General features: G+C 39.9%; 1 protein-coding gene across 2 annotated transcripts in view; it reads right to left on the bottom strand.

The window, feature by feature from the left end:
* dpy19l3 (dpy-19 like C-mannosyltransferase 3) overlaps nucleotides 1–23,480 on the bottom strand; it is a 57,028-nt gene that overhangs the window by 22,153 nt on the left and 11,395 nt on the right. For both annotated transcript variants that reach the window (XM_008404908.2, XM_008404907.2), the window contains 12 exons: nucleotides 22,712–22,833; nucleotides 22,275–22,420; nucleotides 20,950–21,073; nucleotides 20,706–20,840; nucleotides 18,967–19,098; nucleotides 17,539–17,640; nucleotides 17,259–17,332; nucleotides 15,630–15,788; nucleotides 13,113–13,241; nucleotides 7,862–7,973; nucleotides 7,406–7,462; nucleotides 4,593–4,675 (listed from right to left, as the gene is read on the bottom strand). In XM_008404908.2, coding sequence (XP_008403130.1) covers nucleotides 4,593–4,675; nucleotides 7,406–7,462; nucleotides 7,862–7,973; nucleotides 13,113–13,241; nucleotides 15,630–15,788; nucleotides 17,259–17,332; nucleotides 17,539–17,640; nucleotides 18,967–19,098; nucleotides 20,706–20,840; nucleotides 20,950–21,073; nucleotides 22,275–22,420; nucleotides 22,712–22,833 — 1,375 coding nt within the window. The remainder of the gene's footprint in view (nucleotides 1–4,592; nucleotides 4,676–7,405; nucleotides 7,463–7,861; nucleotides 7,974–13,112; nucleotides 13,242–15,629; nucleotides 15,789–17,258; nucleotides 17,333–17,538; nucleotides 17,641–18,966; nucleotides 19,099–20,705; nucleotides 20,841–20,949; nucleotides 21,074–22,274; nucleotides 22,421–22,711; nucleotides 22,834–23,480) is intronic.

Below are 23,480 nucleotides of genomic sequence, written 5' to 3'. Positions count from 1 at the left end.
ACATATTTGCTAAAACTGTCACCATGTCCTGATAGTACAGTATGAGACAGATAATTGAGCTCCTGTTCCTCCTCCCTGTGGTCCTACTGCCATCTGCAGAAATACACTGCTGCTGGTACAAAGCAACCAATCAGAGCTAGTGGGAGGGTCTTACAGTGTCAGTCATTCTCATGTACGCGCCGTTGTGTTTGCTATATATTTCTCATCTTTTTTCTTCTATTTGTAGACTCTAGAAGGGGTTTAATAATGAACGAATATAGACATTTTCAAAAGTACAAACACATAATGATAGTTTGGATGACAACAATTCATCAACTGTCAGAGACTCCGGAATCTGCCTGTAACACCATCACTACTTCTGCCCTCTGATGTCTGTTTTAGACATCAGCATTTTGCAGATTAACTCAATTAAACCCTCATTGGGGGTATGCGTGTAGATCTAAATACGGTACATCTGAATCGGATCATTCCTTCCAGCTGCTTATTCCACTGCCCAACCATTACTGACGTTTAATGTATAACCCCGTTTTTCAGTCTGGTTGAACTGCAGGAACCTATATTGCTCTCCTCATTTCATATACAGCTACATTAAACCCCCTGCAGCTACAATTACAGCAATGAGTTCCTAACAGCTTTCCATAAACACACCATCTGGTCATAAACCATGCTTGCTGCTGTTTGCACGAGTCTGTCCTTGTTCTCGCTCGTCATTATGAACCTTCCATGTAAAACTAAACTGCCTCAGTTCACTAAGAGAACACAGTTTAACTCGAGCCCCTTTATGCACCCCCCCCCATTTTAACGCTCTCATCTGGAATGTAATTAGCGCAGCAGCAAGAAGCTTAGCGCTGCCCCCTGCTCTCAGCCCCCGCCGAGGTAACCGTGAGGCAGCCTCAAATCCCCACAGCCTGACAGGATTATCTGAGAGGAAAGGGAACCCATGTCACACAGACATTTACATTCGCAGTGCAGACCTCTTCTTCTGCTGCCTTAATATCCATGTCCTTCAGTCGCTGTGCCATTCCACTATTTGTCTAATTGGATTAGATCAAAACAATCTTCTTTTTTTTCTTTTAGCCCACTGCCTGGGTGGGCATAATACACATCAATAACTCAGGAGTCCTGGAGAAAGCAAGTGATAATCTATTAGAAACACATCAACCTGGTCCAGTTTGATGGGTTCTGTTCAACAGGAGAGTGTTACCCTGGGCTAATGAAAAAAAACCTCCCAGTTCACGAGGAAATTTCTTTACAATTCAAGGGATTCTACAAAATCTGACACCTCCAACTCCTGTGCCACTGTCATTTCTACAGCCACTATTTTATTCACATGGCTTGAAAATGGCGATGTGGCTAACATACGGCTTTTACCAAAGTGTTTCGAAAGGCTGGACTGCTGCGTGATGAAGAGGACGCCACAAGCTTGATAGCAAGACGGAAGGATTATTAAGAGTACAGCTGAAACGATTAATCACGATGAATCAATAATTGAAGTAATTGTCAACTAAATTAGTAATTGATTGTTAGTCATGTACAGACTCAACAAATGATAATTTACTGAAAAACAACATAGAACAGAAATTAAGCCAAAACTATATAAAATATGTATACATTTCGAACTTCATTTATTAAAATATGTTTCATCCAAAACACCTCTAGTAACACAGTTTTACCTTCACCTGGTTCAATTTCACTAATAGAATGCTTCCTTATTGTATTTTAGGCAAAAGAAAATATATGATTTTAAAAATTATTGAATTATTTGTTTATTTGCACCTTGGAATTAATTTCCAATTTTATATTCAGAAAGGCTGAAGTGCTTAAATTAAAATACTGTAGAACATGCCAGTTTTTCTATCTGATTTGTCAATCAATTGTCAGAATAATCAAGTGCTAAAATAATTGTTAGCTGCATCCCTAATTGAGAATAACAATGAAAGAAAGACGGCAGGAACGCACAAAAACCATTTCAGTTACTTGATTGTGCTATAAAATGGCACTATTTGGATTGAAAATACATAATGCTGCCCCTTTAAAAGACTTCTTACTTACTTGAACTTCAACCCAGTTTTATGTTGCAGAGTTCCCAAGAGAAAAATCGGACCAAATAAAGCTATCAACATTTGTCTCACACATTCTCTTGCCCAATTTCTTTCCCCGGCTTTGGTGTTACTAATTCTCTTCTTTGCCCATTGTTCCCTTGGTGCCACCTCTTGGTTAGGAGCTAATCATCACACATTTACAGTCAAGAAAAGTTTGTGTAGACTCAGAAAAGTGGCCTGCCTCTGGATGACCGGGGGGACTGTACTGACCCTCATGGTGTGGTACAGATGGCCAAACGTACGTGACACGGGTCTGGAGGAGCACCGACGGTCCGGTGGACCATTTTCCTATGAAAGCGACTAGCGAATTTGAGACATGGATTTGCATTTTGGCCTGGTTTTTGTTAAATGAATAATTAAAAGTGTCATGTACAGAATAGTTGTTCATCTGAGTCCATATTTCAACCCATTTCAAGTCTTACATGGACCAGATGTTTTATTTTATCTTTATTATGTCCTGGTTAGAAAAACCTGAGAGCTGAAGGAGCGTGGGGTTTCTTTTAAATAACATGCACACTGGGGAGGTATATGATTAGGAGCAGCTTTAATAATTCAGGGCCCTACCCTGCCGTCATCTCCAACAATATGACCCAAATGAAATTGACTGAAAAAAAGAGGTTTCATAGATAGACATCTGCTAAAAATAATTTTTCTCAGTTCAATAATGTCTTCATGAAACAGTAGAAAAACTTATCTTTTCAAGTTCAGAAGATTTTGATACATCATCTAAAATAGTCAATAGACATTCACTAAGATTCTAGTAAGGAGTCCAATTTTAAGTTCACATGTTTCATCTTTTCCTACACATTGCATAAGTCAAGCTGTGAATAAATCAGTTTGTTTCTGTTCTCAGTTCATGTTTTCAGCAGCACTGACAGGTTTCTGACCTGGGGATAATCCATACCCAATAAGTACTTCCTACTACTCACCCCAGCACCAATTCAACCTGAATCCTCATCCCTTCATCTAGCAGAACAGTAAGTAATAGAGGTACCTGTTAAAACTGTGATTTTAATCAAAACAACACCCATTGGGTGCTAAAAAATCCAACTGCAAGCGCCTTAGCAAAGTCTTTACAGTGGACCCCAGATAGTTAGGGACCTCAACTGTCTGAGACCCCCAATAAAAACACTAACTACTGTCTATTTTAACTCCACAACCCATAAACCAAAATGCATTAATACCCACAGTTTTTAGCATTACCACAGAAGTAGTTTGGTAAAAGAAGAAGTTTTGGTTCTAGGCTTGGCTTCATACAGAGGGTCCAGATCCTTGGCTATTGAGAAACAATTGTTTCCTTGATGCATGGACTCTGTTGAAGTTGCAATGATTGGATCTGATTTTATGATTTATGTAATGAGACAGCTCAATCAATACAGAAGCTACACTATGAAGCTTTCCAGATATTGTATGTGTGGTGTTTCCAGAGGACAAAGGAGCACACAGCCTGTTGAATGTGACATGTAGCCAATTAGAAAGCGAGGCGACGGAAACACTTTCACCTCCACAAACTTATCGCCATTGCTTCTTCTCAGTCGGTCATATTTGGTTAGTCTTAACTCACGTTTGATCTCGAGAGGTTTTACGAGATTTCCTGTCTGACATCTGATATGTCTGGGGTCTCCCGGGCTTTGAAAATCAGCCAACAATTTTAAAAGCTCGCTGTGTAAACCAGGCGTAGAGCTAAACGAGTCTCAATCCACAGTTTTTAATAGCTTTCTGGACTCTACTGTTGTCGTGGACAGAGACCATTGTCTCCAGACTGCAGCAGCACTCCTGTTGGAGAAGAAACCACTCAGTGTCAGGGGACTCAGTCTACATAAACATCCCGGGTTTCAGGCGCCATTTTAAACGCACATAACAAACAGACTATACAACCAAAAGGGCTCAATTCTGGAGAAAAAAAATACCCACAGTTGAAAGTCACCTTTAAAGACTTGCAGCTCTATTTTCAGGCCACAAATTAGCAAAATTTCTTTCGGTACACAACTCTTCACTACTTTGCAAAGCCTATTACAGAATCTTGTAATAAAATGATATAAGATGGAAAAGTTTAAGAACAATTAATATTTCTGCAATACAATGTATGTGTTTGAGCTCCAAAATACAGAGCAACAGCATGGGGCCACTCCAAATCAGAGCGCTGCTTCTGCTCCCATCAGGCTGATCTTCTTCAAGCCCAGCCCCAGAGACCCCGAGGTGGGTTAGAGTTTCTCCAGCAGCTGGGCTCCTTCCAGCACTCCTATGTCTTATTCATGGCGACCCATCGTCTCTCATCACTCATCAGCCAGACTCCCCCACAAACAGGCATCACACACTCACACACGCACGCACACACGCACGCACACCCACGAACACACTCACACTAATCAAGGACATCAGGCGAAGCGAAGCTTGATCTAGCGAAACAAGCTAATCAAATTTGCATCAATATAATGGGTGCTCCAGATCTGTAAATTTGGGTGCATGTGTGAGCATGTGTGTAAGTACCTAATCCAGGTCATCAGCTCCACTGTGTCTGGATCATAGAACTCCCTCAGCTCTGATAGCTCCTCCATCAGCTTAGGCCAGAACTACAGAGGGAGAAGAAGAGGAGAAGAGGAAGAAGGAGGAGAGATAGAAAGCCATGGGTTTACCTTCATTAAGACACAAAGTACAACAAACCTATTCACACTTAAAACTGCACTGATTGAAAGAGGTGCATCTCAACTGATTAGAACATCCTCAAAAAGTTATTGACACCAGCAATTTAATTCCAAAAAGTAAACCTTTAAAGTACAAATGTTATATCAACTCATTACGCATTTTAGGTTTTTATATCTGCTAATTTGGTGATTATCGCTTACAGATAATTAAAATCAAATTTCTTTGAAATGTTGATTATTTCTAAAGCCAATGAAATGCCTTTTTAATAGAGAAATGTGGGCCTACTGGACAGTAAAGAAACTGTCAGGGTTTCAATCAGAAAACTAGTTAAGCCTGGTGGTCAGGGTGTTTGGGCAGTCCACCAGCACCTCACCAGGTCTTTGCATAAAAAAAGGTTCAACGTTGACAGGAAATTAAAAAATATGACATGAAATATGTGTAACCGGATAACATTATTGAAAATAGTTGAACACCAACTATTGAGTTGTAAAAAAGGCAAACACCAAAAATTACAAAGAAAATAAAAAATATTACTTTTTACACTTTGATTAAATACTAATTAAGTAATCAGCCTGTGGATCTTAAAACAAGCTAAGTAATGCTGGTTACACTTAAAAGCAAAATAAATAAAAAGGAATATTATCTAAATGGACAACAATAACTATTTGTGTGCTTTAATAATATTGTTAGGGTAATGAATCTAAGTTTGTTTTGTATTACATTTTCTTGTGCTTTCTTAAATTCACCATTTTGTTCAATAATGTCTGCAGCCTGATGTGGGATTTTGATTTGCTGTTTGTGATTGGTTGTTACTTTGACTGGCTGAAAAAGACCTGTCTGTGATTATGTGGTCCATTACATTCATTTGATCAAGTTACAGCGCAGACACTCAGCCAAGTGTAACGAGAGTATGTGAGATGTAAACACATATAGATCTACATTGATCTTTGTTCACAGAAATATGCTCTCACATTAGTCTCAATGTGCTCTCAACGCCAACGTTGGTACAGTATCCTCTTAAAAGACAGTCTTCATAGAGGGATCATTTACATGATCTCTGAATCACAGAATTTAGCATAAAAACATAGAATATCATAGAATTTGGTTATTTGTGAACATCATAAACCAAATCTCTGAAGATGGAGGTGTTGCATAGGTGTACTATAACAACATCCACAGTGAAAGGACAACTAAAAAGCGCATGACTTCCCTGCTGCTGAATCTCAGCCTGTTTCATGGCCTAATCCAGAGGTTCAGCTCTACATCACACATTACGGACTGGCAATCTGTCCATTCTGGAAAATTACACACTGACCGTAGACTCCAAGGCCGTCGGCCTGCCTGGGTCATTTCCCAATAAGTTACACTGAGCTGGTCCTGGCTCTTTGAAGGAGAGCAGGACAAGCAAGGCTGAAGTTAGCTGACTGGACTGAACATAAGTTAAAGGGGCAGCATTATGTAAAATCAACTTTTTTGAGCTGTACAGCATGTTATAATGTTACTCCCTCGTCAAAAACATACTTGCAGTGTTGCCTTGACTTTTTTCATGCGTGGTTGAGAAATCCTTTAATCTTTATAGCAACCATTTAGCTGTGTAGAATGCCTGGTTGGATTCCCTTCAAGAGCTCCTCCTCGAAGAGGCAGTTTCCAAGCTTCCACCCCACAACTCAACCCACCCAGCTCCTTCAGACTAGCCGGTAGCAATTAGCAAACATCTGGTGGGACTGCACCAGATGTTTGCAGCTGTGGAGCTAATTATAGGAGTTACTTCTCAGAACAATGCTGGTAAAAATTTTGTTAAAGCGTCATTAGAGGAGCCATATTGCAATGACTTCCTGAAGTTGGAGTTTCAGAAAGAGCAGGAGTTTTTAAAGAGACAGAGGCCCAATTTCAAGGAGCTAAATTACAAAGTCAAATTTCTTTTAAGTCATATTTAATATATACATTAACTTTATAATAACATACGTTAACATAGTTACTTGATTGTGGTATAAAATGGTACTGTGAGCCTGGAAAACACAAAAAATTGCCCCTTTAAGAAACAAACTCCTAAAATAAGAGCTGTGTTTCATGGAGAGCTCAGGTTGAGTGTTGTCAAACCTATGAAAGGAATCATCTCTGCCTGTGATGACTATACTCTGCTGGCTGAAGGAAATATTAAGAGAAAAAAGTAAAAATCTCAAAGCTTTTACACCTCTGTCGCAGTGGTGTATTCCTAAAGATCAACCAAATTATTCACTGATAAGGCAGGACAGAGGAGAATTTCCCTAAGCTGGTAATGGTTAGGAACAGAGAGCAAAAGCAAACTTCTCCTAATTTTCAACCTGCAGACAAGTAGTCAGACAGTGACAGAAATCCCTCTCTGTGACCTTATACTACACATCGACAGCAGGTAATACTGAATAAACATGGGAAACACAACACATCTACTGAACTTTAGCTTCAGCAATTTATCTTATTTATTCTTGTGTTCAAATTAAGGCACTTTACATTGCTTAAAGTTTAAATGTCTTATAAAGTTAGGCTTTGTTTATTTCTTCCTTCAGGTGATTCAGCCTTGCTCACAGCATTCGTTAGGGTCTGTTCAAACTGACAGAGGATTAGTGATGGGTCTGCCAATAAGATAACGATCATAAAGCAGCAGGAAGACAGCCTACCTTATAATACAGCCAGCCAATCATCAGCACTGGAACTGCATATCTGATAAACCGGAGCTGCAAACAAAGAGGATAACAAAAAATACTGAGGTGTAAAGTTAGATGTACAAAATGAGAAGAGTCAGAAACGTAGCGGCTCTTGGAAAACATGTAAGACAACATAAGACAGGGATGAGAGAAAGAGCAGGATTGTTCTCCAACTATCAAGAATTTAATTCCTGCTGTGGTCATGTTAGGACCACACTGACACCTAGTGGTGAGGCGCAGAGGGCAGCTGTATGAGTCACACTCACATTAAACCAACACATCATTTAAAAGTTTCACTTAGAAGCACATCTGGGAGGTCCCATTTACTGGAAAATTAAAGAAAGATAAAAGCTGTGCAATATTTAATCAAAATGAAAAATAAAAGCATACAGAGAAAACTAGACTTGGACATGAAAGAGAGGTATGTACCAGAACTTTAGTGTTGCAGCGGAGAGCTTTGAGAAGCAGAGTCCACAGGTCGGTCCCACACACACCATATGCCGCGACCGCACACATGTGGCCTGTCCAAATGTATTTCATTCTGTGGGAAAGTACATGAGTGGAGTCAAGTTTCTGATCTGAAAACAGAAAAACAGTCCGAGTTCCCATCATGGAGAGAAAAGTAGGAACGCAGCATGGAAATCTGAACTCCAAGCTCTTCAGCCTTTATCTTTGCAACAGAACCTAGGTACTGGTGTTGAAAATGGGGAGCTTAAAGTTAGTAGCAAAAAAAAAAATGTTGGCCCAGATCTTATTTTTCAACAGCAGCCTTTGGAGCAAAGGGAAAGATGAAACAGGAGAGTGAACAAGGTGAGATATCATGGGACAGAAGTTCACTGGTACGTCGAGGATGAGGCTGAAAGAGGTGCAGAAATATCCAGAAATAAGTCTGTTTAATGCAAAGCAGCTGTCTGACAGACACTGCTTTCTGCTCTTTTGACCTTTCGTTCGTAATCAGCATGTCTGAGAAAGTGCTGATATCAGACGTGGCGCTTTTCTCCAAATACAACTTGCATCATGTTAAAAGCTTCTGTGGTTCTGTGAGAACTAAGTCAGCGCCTTGACTGCAACAGGAATCTGTTTTATAAACTGTTTGCTTTCATTAGATTTTTCATTAATTTTAGCATCCTTGACTTCAGTCTCTGGTGTCTTGAGTTACTGATGTTCTCCGGTGCATTAACTTTTGAGCAACATTATTTGTGCCTGATGAAGAAATCATCATTTGTTGATGTTCAAAACTTAACATTGACCCCTCCTCTAAAGGTGGAACAGAGGAGGGAAACACAAACAGCTCTTTATCAAAGCAGCTTCGTTCTTCCAGTGCGATCTGCTCCACTTGATGACCATATTGAAAGTAGCAGAAGGTAAATTTTAGTTGGTGCTGACCCAATGTGGAGGACAGTAAATCTCATTACAACACACAGTTTTTTTCCACAGCTACAAGATTTTTACTCCTCTCAAAATTGGAACCTCATTTTATAAGTGCACTGATAATAAATCTCTCAATGCAAATTCCCTTATTGTGATTAAACATCACTGGAAGGATTTTATAGTAAAGTTCATAAAGTGGTTTTAAAATATAATTCTTTAGAATTCAGTACCAAACCTTTTTTAAACTAAAATTTGATGTACAGAACCACAGAAGCTTGTCATTCTCATGATACTGATATCATGATGATGGTGAAGATATTATTCATTATCATCAATAATAACAATATTATTGCCCTTTTCCAACTTTTGCATTTGTAAAATGAAACTGGATCCTTTCTGCAAACTGTATCTCTAGTTAAATGAAACAAATAAAACTAAAACTGACAGATAAACGTCCAAACGTTACTGCAAATTAACTATAATTGATGGCAGTTGTTTACCCAACAAGACTGGAGACAATCAAAATATGACTCCGGAGTGCGTACACAGCCAGGTGATTGGATCTGTTTTAGTATTCACATTTCTTCTCCTAACGTTTGTTTCGTAGTTGGACTGAACATCACACATTGTCACATCAAAGCTGCAAAAAGTTTTAAAATGATTCATCATGGTTTCATATTTTTACATCACAAAACCTGGCACTTTAAAAGAGCTTTTGACAGACACTGTATGTTTGACAGCAGAGTGCTTTTGGTGTGCATGGCTTATCATTTAATATCTAGACTTAGTTTAACCTAAAATAAAGCAGGATGAAAGAGAAAAGTAATTGCAATGCTAAGCAGAAACTTGACAGTCCCGGGTGGCGAGTAAAACTGATCAGAGCATGATATTTTTTTAAATAACTGAAAAAAAAAAATTTCCTCTGCTTTCAGGCTTTCACATAACTAAAAAGATGATGAAAACACAAAACTTATCATTCAATGTCATAAATATTACAGTTCACCAAATGCAAAGACAAGTATATACATACCTTGGAATTTTGCTACATTTTCATGATCTAATTAACAGACAGACAAAGAATCTGAAGGTACTTCTGTTCCAGAAGCTCAGATTCCTCATAGACTGATTGCTGGCTCAGGTGTCAGCCTCACAGAGAAGGGTGTGAGCAATCGTCTCTCATTGGTTGTAGATCACAAATTGTGTGGATGAGGACCAATAACCCGCTTTTCTGTTTTGTTTGATTCAGAATGTAAAATTTAACTTGGAGAAAGTGAGATAATCTAATTTAAATCACACCGTAACATCCAACTATTACCACTGTAGAAGTGTGTAAAAACACAGAATAATTTGCGAATAAATTGTGTTTATAGTTCATCTAAATAGGGACAAAAATTTTGGGTGTTTAACACTGGACAGTATTGTGCATTATTTGCCTAACACACTTTTTAAGAGAAAAACTTGAACTCCCACCAGTACTCATGTTTCAATTCTCAGCTCAGGTCTTCATAAAACAGCTCATAATAACAAAGGAACATTTTTTTCAGACATTTTTGTAATGCAAACAGAAATTCTTAAACATGATATGAGCATAAGTATTCATAGCCAAGGCTTAATATTTTTGTTAAAGCACCTTTGACAGCGATTACAGACTCAAGTCATCTTGTCCTGACAAGCTTGGAACATCAGTTTTGGGGATTTTCTCTATTCTTCTCTGTATAGGCTATCAATCTCAGTCTGGTTGGCTGGGCAGAATGGGTCGAGATGTTCAATTGGACTGAACTGGGCTCTGAGTGGGCCACTCAAGAACTTTCACAAACCACTGCTAAAGGTACTCCTTTGTAATCTTGGCTGTGTGCATTGGATCATTGCTCAGTTCAGTTTCTCTACAATTGGCTGGCATCCCACACTCTATGCAAACTATGGTCCTTTTCCACTAGCGCCTCCTCGGCATGGCTCAACTCTGTTATAAGGGTTTTTCTCTGGTAGTGGCTATGTGGTACAAGGCAGTGTTCTAGAATCTACTTCGCTGGGCTTCCAAGCATGTGGAGTTGAACTAAAAACACAATGTCAGAAGACATTTTCTGACATTGTGTAAGGGGTGGAGTCACTGTTTGCGTCACAAAACTTGACCCGGCATTTGTAAAAACTCACAACAGAAACTGAGTCTGACAAAGACCCAAATAATTATGTTTGTGTCATGTATGGATTCAAACATAACACAACAGAAATACTACGGAGATGGCTGATTCTTTGTATCGGTTTGGACAGAACTGAGTGAGAAGGATTTCATTCATACCCCTTTCTTAGTACTTGCTACAAGAAACTTCTAGACTGACTGAATTGATCTTGTTTAGGTCTTTTACATCCTAACTAAAAGTTCTTGAGAATGATTCACTTACATGTACATGTTTTCAGAGTCTGTCATTTTCTTGTATCTTTGTAGGTTTTTGGGTTGTGTTTATTGCTGCCTCTTGGTCAGGACTGTCTTGAAAAGAGGTTTTCAATGTCAATGAGTTTTTATCCTGGTAAAGTAAAGCATGAAAAGGTTTAATAAAATATGAAAAGATCACTTTGCACAAATTTTCAGACTCAGTGACCGCACAACTGTATGATGAAGAATTGTAATGTAAAACTACCCAAATTGTATAGAGTTGAGTCGTATAACTAGCTGACTGCAAAAAAGGGCTAGTCTCTCACAAAAGCATCCCCAGTTTTAAACTGTTTCTACTGAAGACGTCTAAGATGAGAAGTGCCTGCTTTTGTCCAAACACATTGCTTTAATCTCACTCCAGAAAGTTCTATTTAATTTTAGATTGGTATAATAATCAGTAAGGTGTTTTTTTTTTAGCAAAATTGAAGCAAACCTTCATGTGCCTTTTAGTGAGGAGTGCCATCATCTATACATTGCATCAGAAAGGCCTGACACGTGAAGTGCCTAAAGACTCACTGTAATCTAGGACACCTGAATCAGGAAATACACCCAAAACCCATTCATATAAAATAAGCCCACCACAGTGGGACTCCAGTCATGCTGTAGGAGAATGCTTCCAGCATTTTTTTCACTTTTTTCAGTATGTTATTCGATTTTGTGTCGAATTATTATTTTTTTTACAGAAAAGCTTTAGAACTAGTCTGGAATGCAACATAATGAGAAAAAAGTGAAGAAGGGTGAACAGTTCCTGCTGCCTCTCTGAACTGTTGTGTTTCAAATATAATATTAATGGACACAGAGCATAGATATTAACCATAACAATCCATCAGGATCTTTACTTTTGATGTGAATGTCTTCGCTTACCATTAAAAAAAACAGCACAAAGCTGAAAGTACTTGGAGCTGATCAAGGCTTCTGAAGGAACTCATTAACCAACTTAGTGAAATGGACTGAAGAGGTACTTGTGAATGACTACGACTGATTAAGTTATGAAATAAAAAGAAGACTTGAAGCGCGTCTTTGTGAAAGCAAGACTGGGGCGCCGATTTATATTTCTGCTCTTGGGCAGTTACTAGCTAATCAACCACCTCATGTCCAGGCAACCGCTTATTAATAATTGCAAAATAAACATTAAGCTTGACAACATGGAACTGTAATGAAATAAATTTTCTGTTTGTGTGAGAAATGTTGATGTTCCTGATACACTTGAACTTAATCTCTGCTCTGTCTTAGCTGTTGTCAGCCGGTCGCCATGGTAATAGGTGTGCTTGTGGTTTTGAGCTATTCTTCACCTGTTTCTTAATGCAATTTTTCCTTAGCTGTGGTGATTTGCAGCCACTGAAATTTCTTAAAGTTCAACAAACAATAAAAACTGCTCTAACTTCCTCATTTGTTCGAAGACATCGCCAATATTCACAATAGTCATCAAGTAAGATAACATTTTTCATAAGGTATTTAACATTCTGTTTCCTACTGTGGTAATTATGTAAAAATAAATTAATTATCCAGTATAAAAGAAATGACAGAAACCAAACCGTTTATAGAGTTATATCTAGGAATAATACATAGTTTACATATCAAAACAGTAATTTTCACAGCTTTAATTTAAGCTACATTTTATGAAAACCGTATAATAAAGAAGAAAGTTATGAACATTTTTGTGACAGATTCCTGCTCATCCCGCATCGAACTGTGGGTTTGTGGATATGACTCAATGCCTAGTAAAAGTGCCTGTGGCTAGCTATAGTTGCTACTTGGTGCAGTGATGTATATCAGTGGTGCTAGCCATGCTTGCATGACTGGTGCTCAGGAATCAGCGCCTATGCCTGGAAGTGTGAATGTACACGTGTTCTGCTGCCTCACCAATTCAGAGTTTACCTCATGGTGCTGAAAGCCAGGAGGCCGTAGAGCACAGAGTGCAGCAGGTTGTAGGCCACATCTGGCCGGAAAGTCTCCACCTGTCCCCCTGCAGCTGCTCTCTTCTCTTCCTCCCAACCTCCTTTCGGTCTAATGGGAAACAAAAACCAGACATTAAAGCAGAAAAGAAGCACGTTACCAAAAGCCGACGGTAAATACATAAAACATCACATCCAGACGCTGGAGAGGAGAGGCAGGACGGACGGTAGGTGGGCGGAATTGATATTGTTCTGATTATTCAGATTTCAGTAGCTCTTGTTCAGATTTCATTAGCAGCTTGCAAGTGGACATGTAACGATGCACACCCACGACCGTTTCTGTCTGCAGGAGTCAGCGCGCATACAAACAGAGCGAGGCCCTGAAGGCGATGATATTACTCCCACGATGTGGCCTCCTGCACCAAATCAGACGGACACTAACTTCCATTTGAATATAAATCAAATCTGGCTCCCCTGACTACGTGAGGTTGGCTATGCTGGATTAAATTAATTCCTGAATTGGCAAATAGCCCTTTGTTCTGTGAGGTTAGTATTCCAGGAGTCCAGTGGCGCAGGGCGAGTTGAAATGCTAATTTGATTAGTTGAGAGCAGCCTATCACCTTGCACCACAGGCAAATGAAGCTGGGAGAGGCAGCTAGCAGGTGGATGATGCTGCTTTTTCAGAGAATGGAGGGAAATCCAGGGGTAGAGGAAAACATGGTGACCTCTGTTTTAGGTTTTCCTTCAACTACCAAAAGCCCTCATCTCATCTACCACGCTTGTATATCTCTTTATTTTACAAAGTGGCATCTGATTCATTAATTATAAACACAGCTTCTTATACCAGTATTACCTGTAAACACAATGGGATACACGGAAATTTTATTTTTATCTTCTCCACTGATTGTCCCATGAGAACATCAGTAAATATTAGTAAATTCTAAAATTTGATTAAATGCAGCTACTATGTGCAGTTTACGTTTTTAACAATATGGAGTCCTAAAAAAGCCTATTTTAAGTGGGAATGTTTTTCAAGAACAATATTTGTGCTTGAGCCACTGCTGTGCCAAGCATTCACAGCCATACAGCAGCCTAAAAATAAACAATAAATAGTTCTGGTAACACTTCATTTGAAGGGGTGTGCATAGGACTGATATGACTCTGACATAAATATGACATAACACTTGTCATGAACATCAAGGAGTCTTTGTGGGTATTTATGAGTGTTATTGTGAAGTGGCAAGTAAATAATACTTTTAATGCAAATTTGCTTTAAAAGTCCATTAAAAGTGCCAACTTTGCATTATTTGGCAAATAATGACATTTTAATGCAAAGCTGGCACTTTCAATGCAACTTTTAAAGCAACTTTGCAATAAAAGTGTCATTATTTACCAAATGGCACTTCATGACAACAGTCATTAATATTCATAAAGACTCCTTCACATTCATAAAGACTTCATGTTCATAACAGGTGTTATGTCATGACAGTGTTCTACCAGTCTTATGCACTTGCTCACTACCTACTCCTAATACATAAATTATTCTTCCCTGATTAATCTCCATTCATCCATCCATTTTCTTGACACCCTTGTCCCTCAGTGGGGTCGGGAGGGTTGCTGGTGCCAATCTCCAGCTAACGTTCCGGGCAAGAGGTGGGGTCACCCTGGACAGGTCGTCAGTCTGTCGCAGGGCAACACAGAGTCACACAGGACAAACAACCATGCACACACACACTCACACCTAGGGGCAATTTAGACAGACCAATTAACCTGACAGTCATGTTTTTGGACATGTGGGAGGAAACCGGAGTACCCGGAGAAAACCCACGTATGCACAGGGAGAACATGCAAACTCCATGCAGAAAGACTGGGGCAGGGAATCGAACCCAGAGCCTTCTTGCTGCAAGGCAACAGTTCTACCAACTGCGCCACTGTGCAGCCCCCCTGATTAATCTACTTGATTTTTCAAGTGTACTATTATTGATATATAAACATCTTTATTTCATATTTATTTTACTAGCTTAAACAGCTACTACAGAACGGGACAATTTTGTAAATTCAATTACTTGATTAATCGTCAGAATAATTGATTACTTAAGCAACCGTTTACAACAGAAAACAGAAAATATTCAGTGTCCCAGAGAGACAAAATCAGAACTGTTTCACAGGTTATCATACAGAGAGAATGGGATACCAGATCATATTCAGGTAGTAAAGAACTGATGTATTATTCAGCAAAAATTTCTGATCATGGCCACATTGTAAGACAATCCACACACCTAACAGTGTGTGTTAGATGTGTGGATCTGTGTGTGAGACTTTCTGTGATCCAAGATGCTTCAAATTTAAGAACCATACTGGATGACTTGTTGCCATCAGAGGCTCAATAGTCCCATATGAGGTTCAGTATAGTTCAGTTTATCCAGCTCATTCAGCCATTGAGGACAATCAAAATCAACTTGTTTTCATGTTGAAACTTTTCCCGCTGAGCATCACGTACCTGAGGTTGTGCAGCACTGCCACTGCCAGCATGCCACTGAGCAGCAGGACAGTGGGGACGTATGGGTACAGCAGCAGGGTGCCAGCCAGGCGCTCCACAGTGTCCAGTGGTAGCAGCCCAAAGGCCTCCTCACACAGATACAGACTGGCATCAAAGTCCCTGCAGGAGAGATAATATTACCTGATGTTCTCAACAAAATATATGATTGGCTATAAATTTGACTTAAAGTGGATAAACTCTGCGGATATACATGCAAGAAGAGTTTCTCTCTCTAAGTGAACAGGTTTGCACCAGAGAAACACATCCGGTAAAGCTAATTGGTGTTAGCATTGCATTAGCATTTAGGGTTATTTGAACCCCAAATATTTGAACCCCAAATAAAATGCATTTGGGGTTCAACATGTTTTCATTTGATTACTTTGAATGTTGTTTGATCTATCTCAATACTCATTGGTTGGAGAAGTATATGTTGTGGTTAGGAGAAGATTTTAAAGGCCTCTGTTGAACCCAATTAGCAAACACCTGGTGGAACTGCGCCTCATCATCTGTCCTACCCTGGGGAAGCAGAGGTCCAAAACACACCACTTGAGTCCAACTTTTCACACTTAGACCAGATTTTTACTTGATACATCGACTCCGATGCAATATTTCCCTCTATGAGCCAACAGACTCATGAGATCCAGTATTCATGTGAGAGTACATGCCAGAAATCCAAACTCAGAGCAAATAAGCTTGAATAAGACTGCCAATCATGGGTGAGTAAGCTACTTTTTTTCCAAGTAAAATATTTCTTTGGCTTTCTATTTTATTTGGCTCACTTTCTGTCTCACTCATTACAATTCTATCATTTTGCTCTGTAGCTTCAAACTAAGAGGTTTGTCTTGGTCAGACAGTCTCAGTCTCCAGCAGGCTGTGAGGTCACCTTGACTTTGACACGTTCTAATTGCTGCCTTTATAATCCGACTCCATTTTCCATTGGACCAGATGCTAAAACAAATCAGATTGGTTTTGGGCATAAGTATTGATGCTGTATTTCATCTTTAATACGACTGTCAGCTTTTTCTTTCAGAGTACTTTTTACTTGCAATATACAGCCCAAGATAAATAAAGGCTTGGAAAATTACCTCAAACTGAAAGCTGTGCTCCCACAAATGCAAAGCAGGACTCAAAGGACAGGAGAACGAAACAGTGGGAGAGCAGAAAGAAGTCTGAGTGAGGCAGAGAGAGAGAGGAGCTGAGGGTGAAGCAGAGCATGGAGTGAGCCTCGCATTTTCTACAATCTCCTGAATAATTGAAGGGCCAGTTGTGCAGCATTGCATTGGGAGCCGTGTTATTCGCTGGCCCGGAGCAGCCGTCCCGACAAGGCAACACACACTGATCGATGAGAGGTCTAGTGGCTTTACCCCACGATCTATTATTCACACACATTAACGCTGCAGGTGCTATGACACTAGTGCTTAGTGAATAATGTAGTCACTCTAGATCAAGTGGAAGTTTTGTAACAAGCCCACAGCACACTGACTGTACATATACTCTCAGCCTATGCGAGTCAAATGGGATTTTAGAGAACAGGTGTTCGGCAAAAAACCAAGCATTGGATTGAGGTTTGTGTGTTTTATGTGTTCATACCTCGTCGGCCCCAAGGCAAACTTTGACTTGATGAATTTAAAAATGTGCTCGTCTGATCTGAGCTGAAGCGCTTTCTGTAAACACAAGCACAGATAAGGTCATCACGTCTGGGCAGAGATCAGCCTTCAGAAGTGTAAACAGGAGCAGAAACCGGGCGGACAACGTTGCATCATTGCTCTGAAGGTCTGAGGCGCGTTGAGGAGAGGATGAGAGGAGGGACGAGAGAACGGGAGGACAACACAGGGGAGGAGAGGGAAGGGAGGCAGAGGAAGACGAGCACCTTAGTCAAGGAGTTGATGATGAAGGCGAGCAGCAGAACAAGGATGCTGTGGAGGAGAACTTTGGCCAGACGAACCAGCAGGCCTCCAGTCTTCAAAGCAGACTGCAAGACAAAATACATGGTGTTGATTTCAAACCTAATCGGCCAGATAATAAAGCCTTCAGTTTTTACAGAGACTTTAAATTACACTCCTTACATGTTTTATATTTGTTAGAAAATATGGCATTTATTATCAATCCACCGAGTGTTAACCAGGGAAGTGCTAATGGGAGCAATCAGACCCACAGGTCAGCCCAGGGCCAATGATCCTCCTTTCACCAGGCCTGGGAGGCTGAGGAGTTCTGACCCCCTGATCCCTAATTAAGGCGTGGATCCCTCTAAAACAACTGGTTGAGGAATATAAAACACTTCTATAGCTCATGTACGGTAGAATCAACCCCATAGTGGGCCACATCACTTCTAAACCTGCCCTTACAACCCTCCCCACCGAAACTCACATTCCTCTGGAGATCTTTTTCTTTTAAACTCATTGCTACAGTAAAAATATTTTCTTTGTAGTTTGGGCACAAAAACACAGAAAATGAACAGCAGCATACATAGAACAAATAGTTTCACTTAAGGGTGCAAACATTCAACCTGCTGTTAATCTGCTTGGTGTCAAGTGAACCAAACACTCTGAGTCCCCTGTTCACTGACTGGCAGACTCGCCTATCAGCTCACATCTGCGGTTAACAACAGTCACCGCAGTGTTGCTATATTTAGCAACATTTCAGACAAAGAAAGAATATCCATATCTGTATGTCAGGTTTTTTAAAGCCCGGTGATCAGCCAGAAAACTCCAATCAATGCATCTCTACGTTTAACTTTTGTGATTTAAGAGCAACTCGAGTCGACATCTTTGGTCATTCAGCACGAATAATGATAAATCCTTACTGAGGTTTGTAAAACAATCCTGTTTATGCTACAGTGAGCAGTAGAACCATTATAAATAGTGGCATTACAGACTTTACAAATAGTATGGCCATGATTTAATTTCTCCTTTTAAAGGTGCATGGGGGAAAAACAGACATAAGCACCTTCCTAATTATGCTCACTTACATCAGGTTCACCTAGGTGGATTCCTGCTAAATTGCAATAGTATCTCAGGAACCTCTGATAGTGGCAGAGAGCACAAAAGCGTTGCTGTGTATGTTTGCATTTCACTGAATAATAACAGAGAAGAAAGGAAACTCTGCAAAATCCAGTCTGAGAGGAGTCAGGAACTCAGAAGTGGTGCGGTGTTCTGCTCTCTGGTTGTGATAAAATCTTAAACTACTTTTGTTCATTAGCATATGCAATGAAAAACAAACATCGGGATCTAATTAACTATTTAACTCATCATTAATTCAATCATCCTGACATCCAGAGTAGATTCACATGCGTACTAACCTGGCAGTGTCTGATGAAGAGTGCTGCAACAATGAAGCTGAGCACCAGCGATCCCAGGATCATGGAGTTGCAGAATTGCAGCAGCCAAACGCTCAGCAGGCCGCTCACCTGAACCAGGTACAGTGTGGTCACCTGGGCAGACACACACAGCCAGGTGTGAGCCAAGCTCTGCTAACAATCACAATGTGGTTTCACAATCACATGGAGGATTCAGTTTGCAGTTTATGCCACTCCGCATTTACATTCACTGTCTTTCCTTTTCTTGTCAAGGTTTGCATCATTCCAGCCCAAAAGAAAACTACTGGTCCAATAAAAAAATAACAAGTAAAAATCAAAGTTTGGCTTGGCTATGAATAATTTAGGGATGGCTACACATGTCAACACAGCTGCCAAACCGCTCTTAAAGTGAAATGTAAATTAGGACGGATTTTATTGGGGAAATGTAAAGCCTGGAGAACCTCCATGAGAATACTTATGTTCCTCTTTCTCGGTTCATTTAGCCCAGCTGCTTTTTGAGTTTTTAGCTTAAAAGAGGAACCTCAGCCAGACCTGGACTGGCTTCTGTCCTGGAGTCGACCTGAGGAGAGGACACACCCGGCTTCCCTCTGAACACCTTCAGAAGACATTTGGATCAGACCAGACAGGACTGCAGCAGATTACTAATAAAATACTAATAATGAAGCATCACAATGGAGTGTGAATTTAGAACACCCACCATATACGTTATGCCATGGATAATGCTAAATGAGTTGACTGATCCAGGGACTGTGGCATTTGAGCTACTTTGACTGGGCCTATCTCTAAAAGTCAATATAAAAATGCTAAATATTACATAGCAGCTCTGAAATGCATAAAGTAAACATATTTTTATGCTTTACTACATATTGTTAGTATACAAAACTCAAGTTATGCTTTTGTTTTTCCTAAATTTTTACATTTTGTTTTGTAATTGATGCCTCTTGGTGAAGAATTTAGATTTTCTAGTTCTGATTGCTTCTTTACCATCCGACTACTTTAATCAGACAAAACCAACCGCATGAGGTTGGCTGGTGATGTGGTTCATTTACATACAGTTTAAGTTGTGGGCACTTTTGATTGCACATTAGAAACATACTTTGTGCGTGAAGGACATGTTAAATGTTGTGTGTTTTTTGGCCCTCCAGACATTCCGTATATAAGGAGCAGGAGCGCCAGAGTGGAGTGACAGACGAAGTGGAGCACGAGTTCATCAGACTCAAGTACGGGTTCAGCAGATTTGTGAGAGATTTAAATGCACATGTCAAAAATTATTGTTCGCTCGCAGAGATATTTGTGCTCAAATCAGTCTCACTGCATATTCAGATTAAGTTTTTAAGCAAAAATGGAGAAGTGAGAATGTTGAACCATCACTAGGAAAAGTGTGTACTTGGTGCCAATTACAGATGTTAACACATCAGTGTAACGGTGTGAATGCAGACAACCCAGAAACACACGGAAGAAGTGTCACTGAAACTCATCACTGCTGTTAAATTAAACAATCCAACAGATATAATATTCGTAAAGGGATTTTTTAGTGAACTTTATGTTGCTTGTCACTAGTTACTGCAAACACCTCATTGATACTGTGACACCTGTGTTGATACTATATTGATCAATGGACCGGTCGGTCGGTCGGTCGGTCGGTCGGACGGACGGACGGACGGACGGGTGGATGATACCAGTTGGTGTCATGGATGCCACAGCAACTGTGTCCTACATACCTGGGTCGTCGTCAAGAGGTCGACGATGTCCAGGATGTAAACAATGAGAGCTTGAACCAGTAGGATGAACTGGTTGAACTGCCACGTCAGACAGAAGCAACATGTCGTCACGTACATCAGCCATACCATCACTTTCTGGCGAGCAAACACACAAAAACACACCTTATTCTGTGCTGCTTCTGCTTCGACCTTTGTTAAATAACTGAGATTATTCATCTAGACTCGGTTTGTGTGTGAGCTGGACCTGCTGCAAGGCGCTGAGCTGAGGCCTGAGGTAGCAAGTGACAGCAGTGACCTGCAGGGCAAAGAAGGGCAAAGACCAGTTCTCCCTGAGGGAGATGGTGAACTCCACCCGAGTGGTGTCCACCCTGAAAGAAGGAAACGGAAGAGCAGCCCTTAGATGGAGAAGCACTGATTGTTTTAAATCAACTTTATTTGATTTAAAACAATCAAATAAATGTGTCTCATTTCTCAGAAAACAACCTGAGAAATTAATTAAGGTCATCATGTGTGAACATTTGTTATGCCATCAAAAATTTGGAAGATGCAGCCTAATATGCTAATAAGCTCTGCAGGCTTGTTTTTCCAGCTCAAAGCTGTTTTCTAGAGCTGGAGACCTCTACTACCCTCTGCTTTGACTGTTTACTGAAAAAAAATCCTACCAAAGCATCGACCTGAACAGAAAGTCAAGATAATCCTGAAATTTCTTCTAAATGTATGCCTTTTTTCCAAAAATGCTCCAAGCAAAATAAAAAGTAATACAACCCATCAACACAGCTACTCTGTGTCACACAACTATATCTACAGGCTCCCTGTGTCTTTCTATTTTAATATACCATAAGCTGCCGGAATACATTTTTGTCAATATCAGTTTCTATCTACAGAATTATTTACTGAAGTAGACGCTATTATCAAAGTCTATCACATTTTGTCATGCTTTGTCCTAAAGCTTTAAAGGATTTAAAGCTTTAATACTTCATCCTCATAACCCCTCTAACACAAACACTGCATCCCCACAAACATCCCCATTTATATTACTTTTCTTTAGGACACCGGTCACATATAGGACATAACAGGAGGTGGCCAAGTGCTGGCTAAGAAAAAAATGTGCTTAATTGAAATAAAATCTGTTGATTAATCAACATTGACGCATAGGTTAACCTTTCTAGGTTCTGGTCTGAGCCCTTTTATGTCAGAAAAATATGCCATTAATTGCACTAAAATAAAAAAATAAGATGTTGAAATCTATGTAATTAATAAATGGAGATTACCATGTTGAAGTCCTGGACATGGTCTAAACAAAAATACCTGATGTGCTTTTCAGATGTTTATTTAAAAAAATGTAAAAACAGTGAATCACTTTTTTATCCACTACATATTTATGCAATAGTTACTCTGTCTGTCACAAAAAAATTCTACAAACTTTATATTATGATTGACATTTTCTCTGGTCGGGGAGAAGGTTTGAACTCTATCAGATAAGTGCAACACGACTTCTACAGAAACTCAGAGTGGTGCTCTCTCCTCTGCCTCGTCCCGGTGAGCATGCAGAACATTGTTATTACTTACCTATTAAGAATGTACCAGACTCCAGTCAGTAAACCAGCCAGCCAGGAACCAGCCAGGAGCCATGCTGTGAGGTACAGAGCGATCACATACACGGCTTGGAGCGAGAACACTGTGTAAATGTAGAAATACACGGGCTCCAGATATGCCTGGACCACACACAAACACACACACACACAAACACACACACACGCATACACACACAAAAGAAAATGGCTTATTAGGCACTGATAGTTAGGCCAACAAAGACAGCAGAGGAACTGGGCAGTTTGGAAAATTGCTAAAGTTTAAAAGTTTGGATCATTTTTAAATATGTAACAACTTTCCTGCAAACTTTTTTTTTTTAATTTATGGCTCAAATTGAAAAAATAAAAAATAAATAAAAAGCTTTCCCCAGAGTCAATTTTTGCCACCAATGAGCAGCGTGGGTGGTGTGTTACCTGCAAGGGCAGCAGTCTGTACAGAACACTGAGAAACACCTCTTGGTAGATATTCATCCGCTGTAAGAGATTGATGGTCCTCTTTGATTCTGTCAAGTTGTCACGGATCAGTTCTGACAGGCCTGAGAGCACACACACACACGCATGCACGCACACACGCACGCACACACACACACACACACGCACACACGCGCACGCACACACACACACACATGGACGTTTACATTTAGACTTCCTATTTGCACTTTCTGAACCACTTAAGGATGTTTTTTTACATCTTTGACCAAGCTTGTGGAGCTACTGGTGTATTTAAGTGTGCTGTACTGTGCTGAGTTATCAAGTAAATTTGTAATTCAGGACATTTATGTCTGTGTTTAGGAAAATAAATAGTTTAAGTCAACTCAGCACTGTTTTCTGTATCTAAACCTCAGATATCAGTATGGGAAGTGAGAAAAGTGGATGGATGCATCCCTAGTGTGAGTTATAAAGTTTAGTTTGAAGATGACTGGACCCACTGTGATCACTGTATCATAAATAGCTGAGCATGTCCGCCTGAAGCACTGCTGCTCCAGTCATGAGGCCTTTTACTGCTGTTAAAAACTTCAGCATCCTTGCACCAATTTTTATTTTTTTTTTGGTTATTCAGCATAATTAGATTTAGCATCACTTTGTAAATAACTGGGAATTATTTACTTTTTACCAGGTTAATGTCATCTTTACCAGGTTAATGTCAAAATAACTCGCAGATTTTTTGTAGCTCATCATATAT

This window comes from Poecilia reticulata, linkage group LG3, assembly GCF_000633615.1.
Source record: "Poecilia reticulata strain Guanapo linkage group LG3, Guppy_female_1.0+MT, whole genome shotgun sequence".
NCBI classification, from domain to species: Eukaryota; Metazoa; Chordata; class Actinopteri; order Cyprinodontiformes; family Poeciliidae; genus Poecilia; species Poecilia reticulata.
This window is presented reverse-complemented; position numbering and strand designations above follow the sequence as displayed.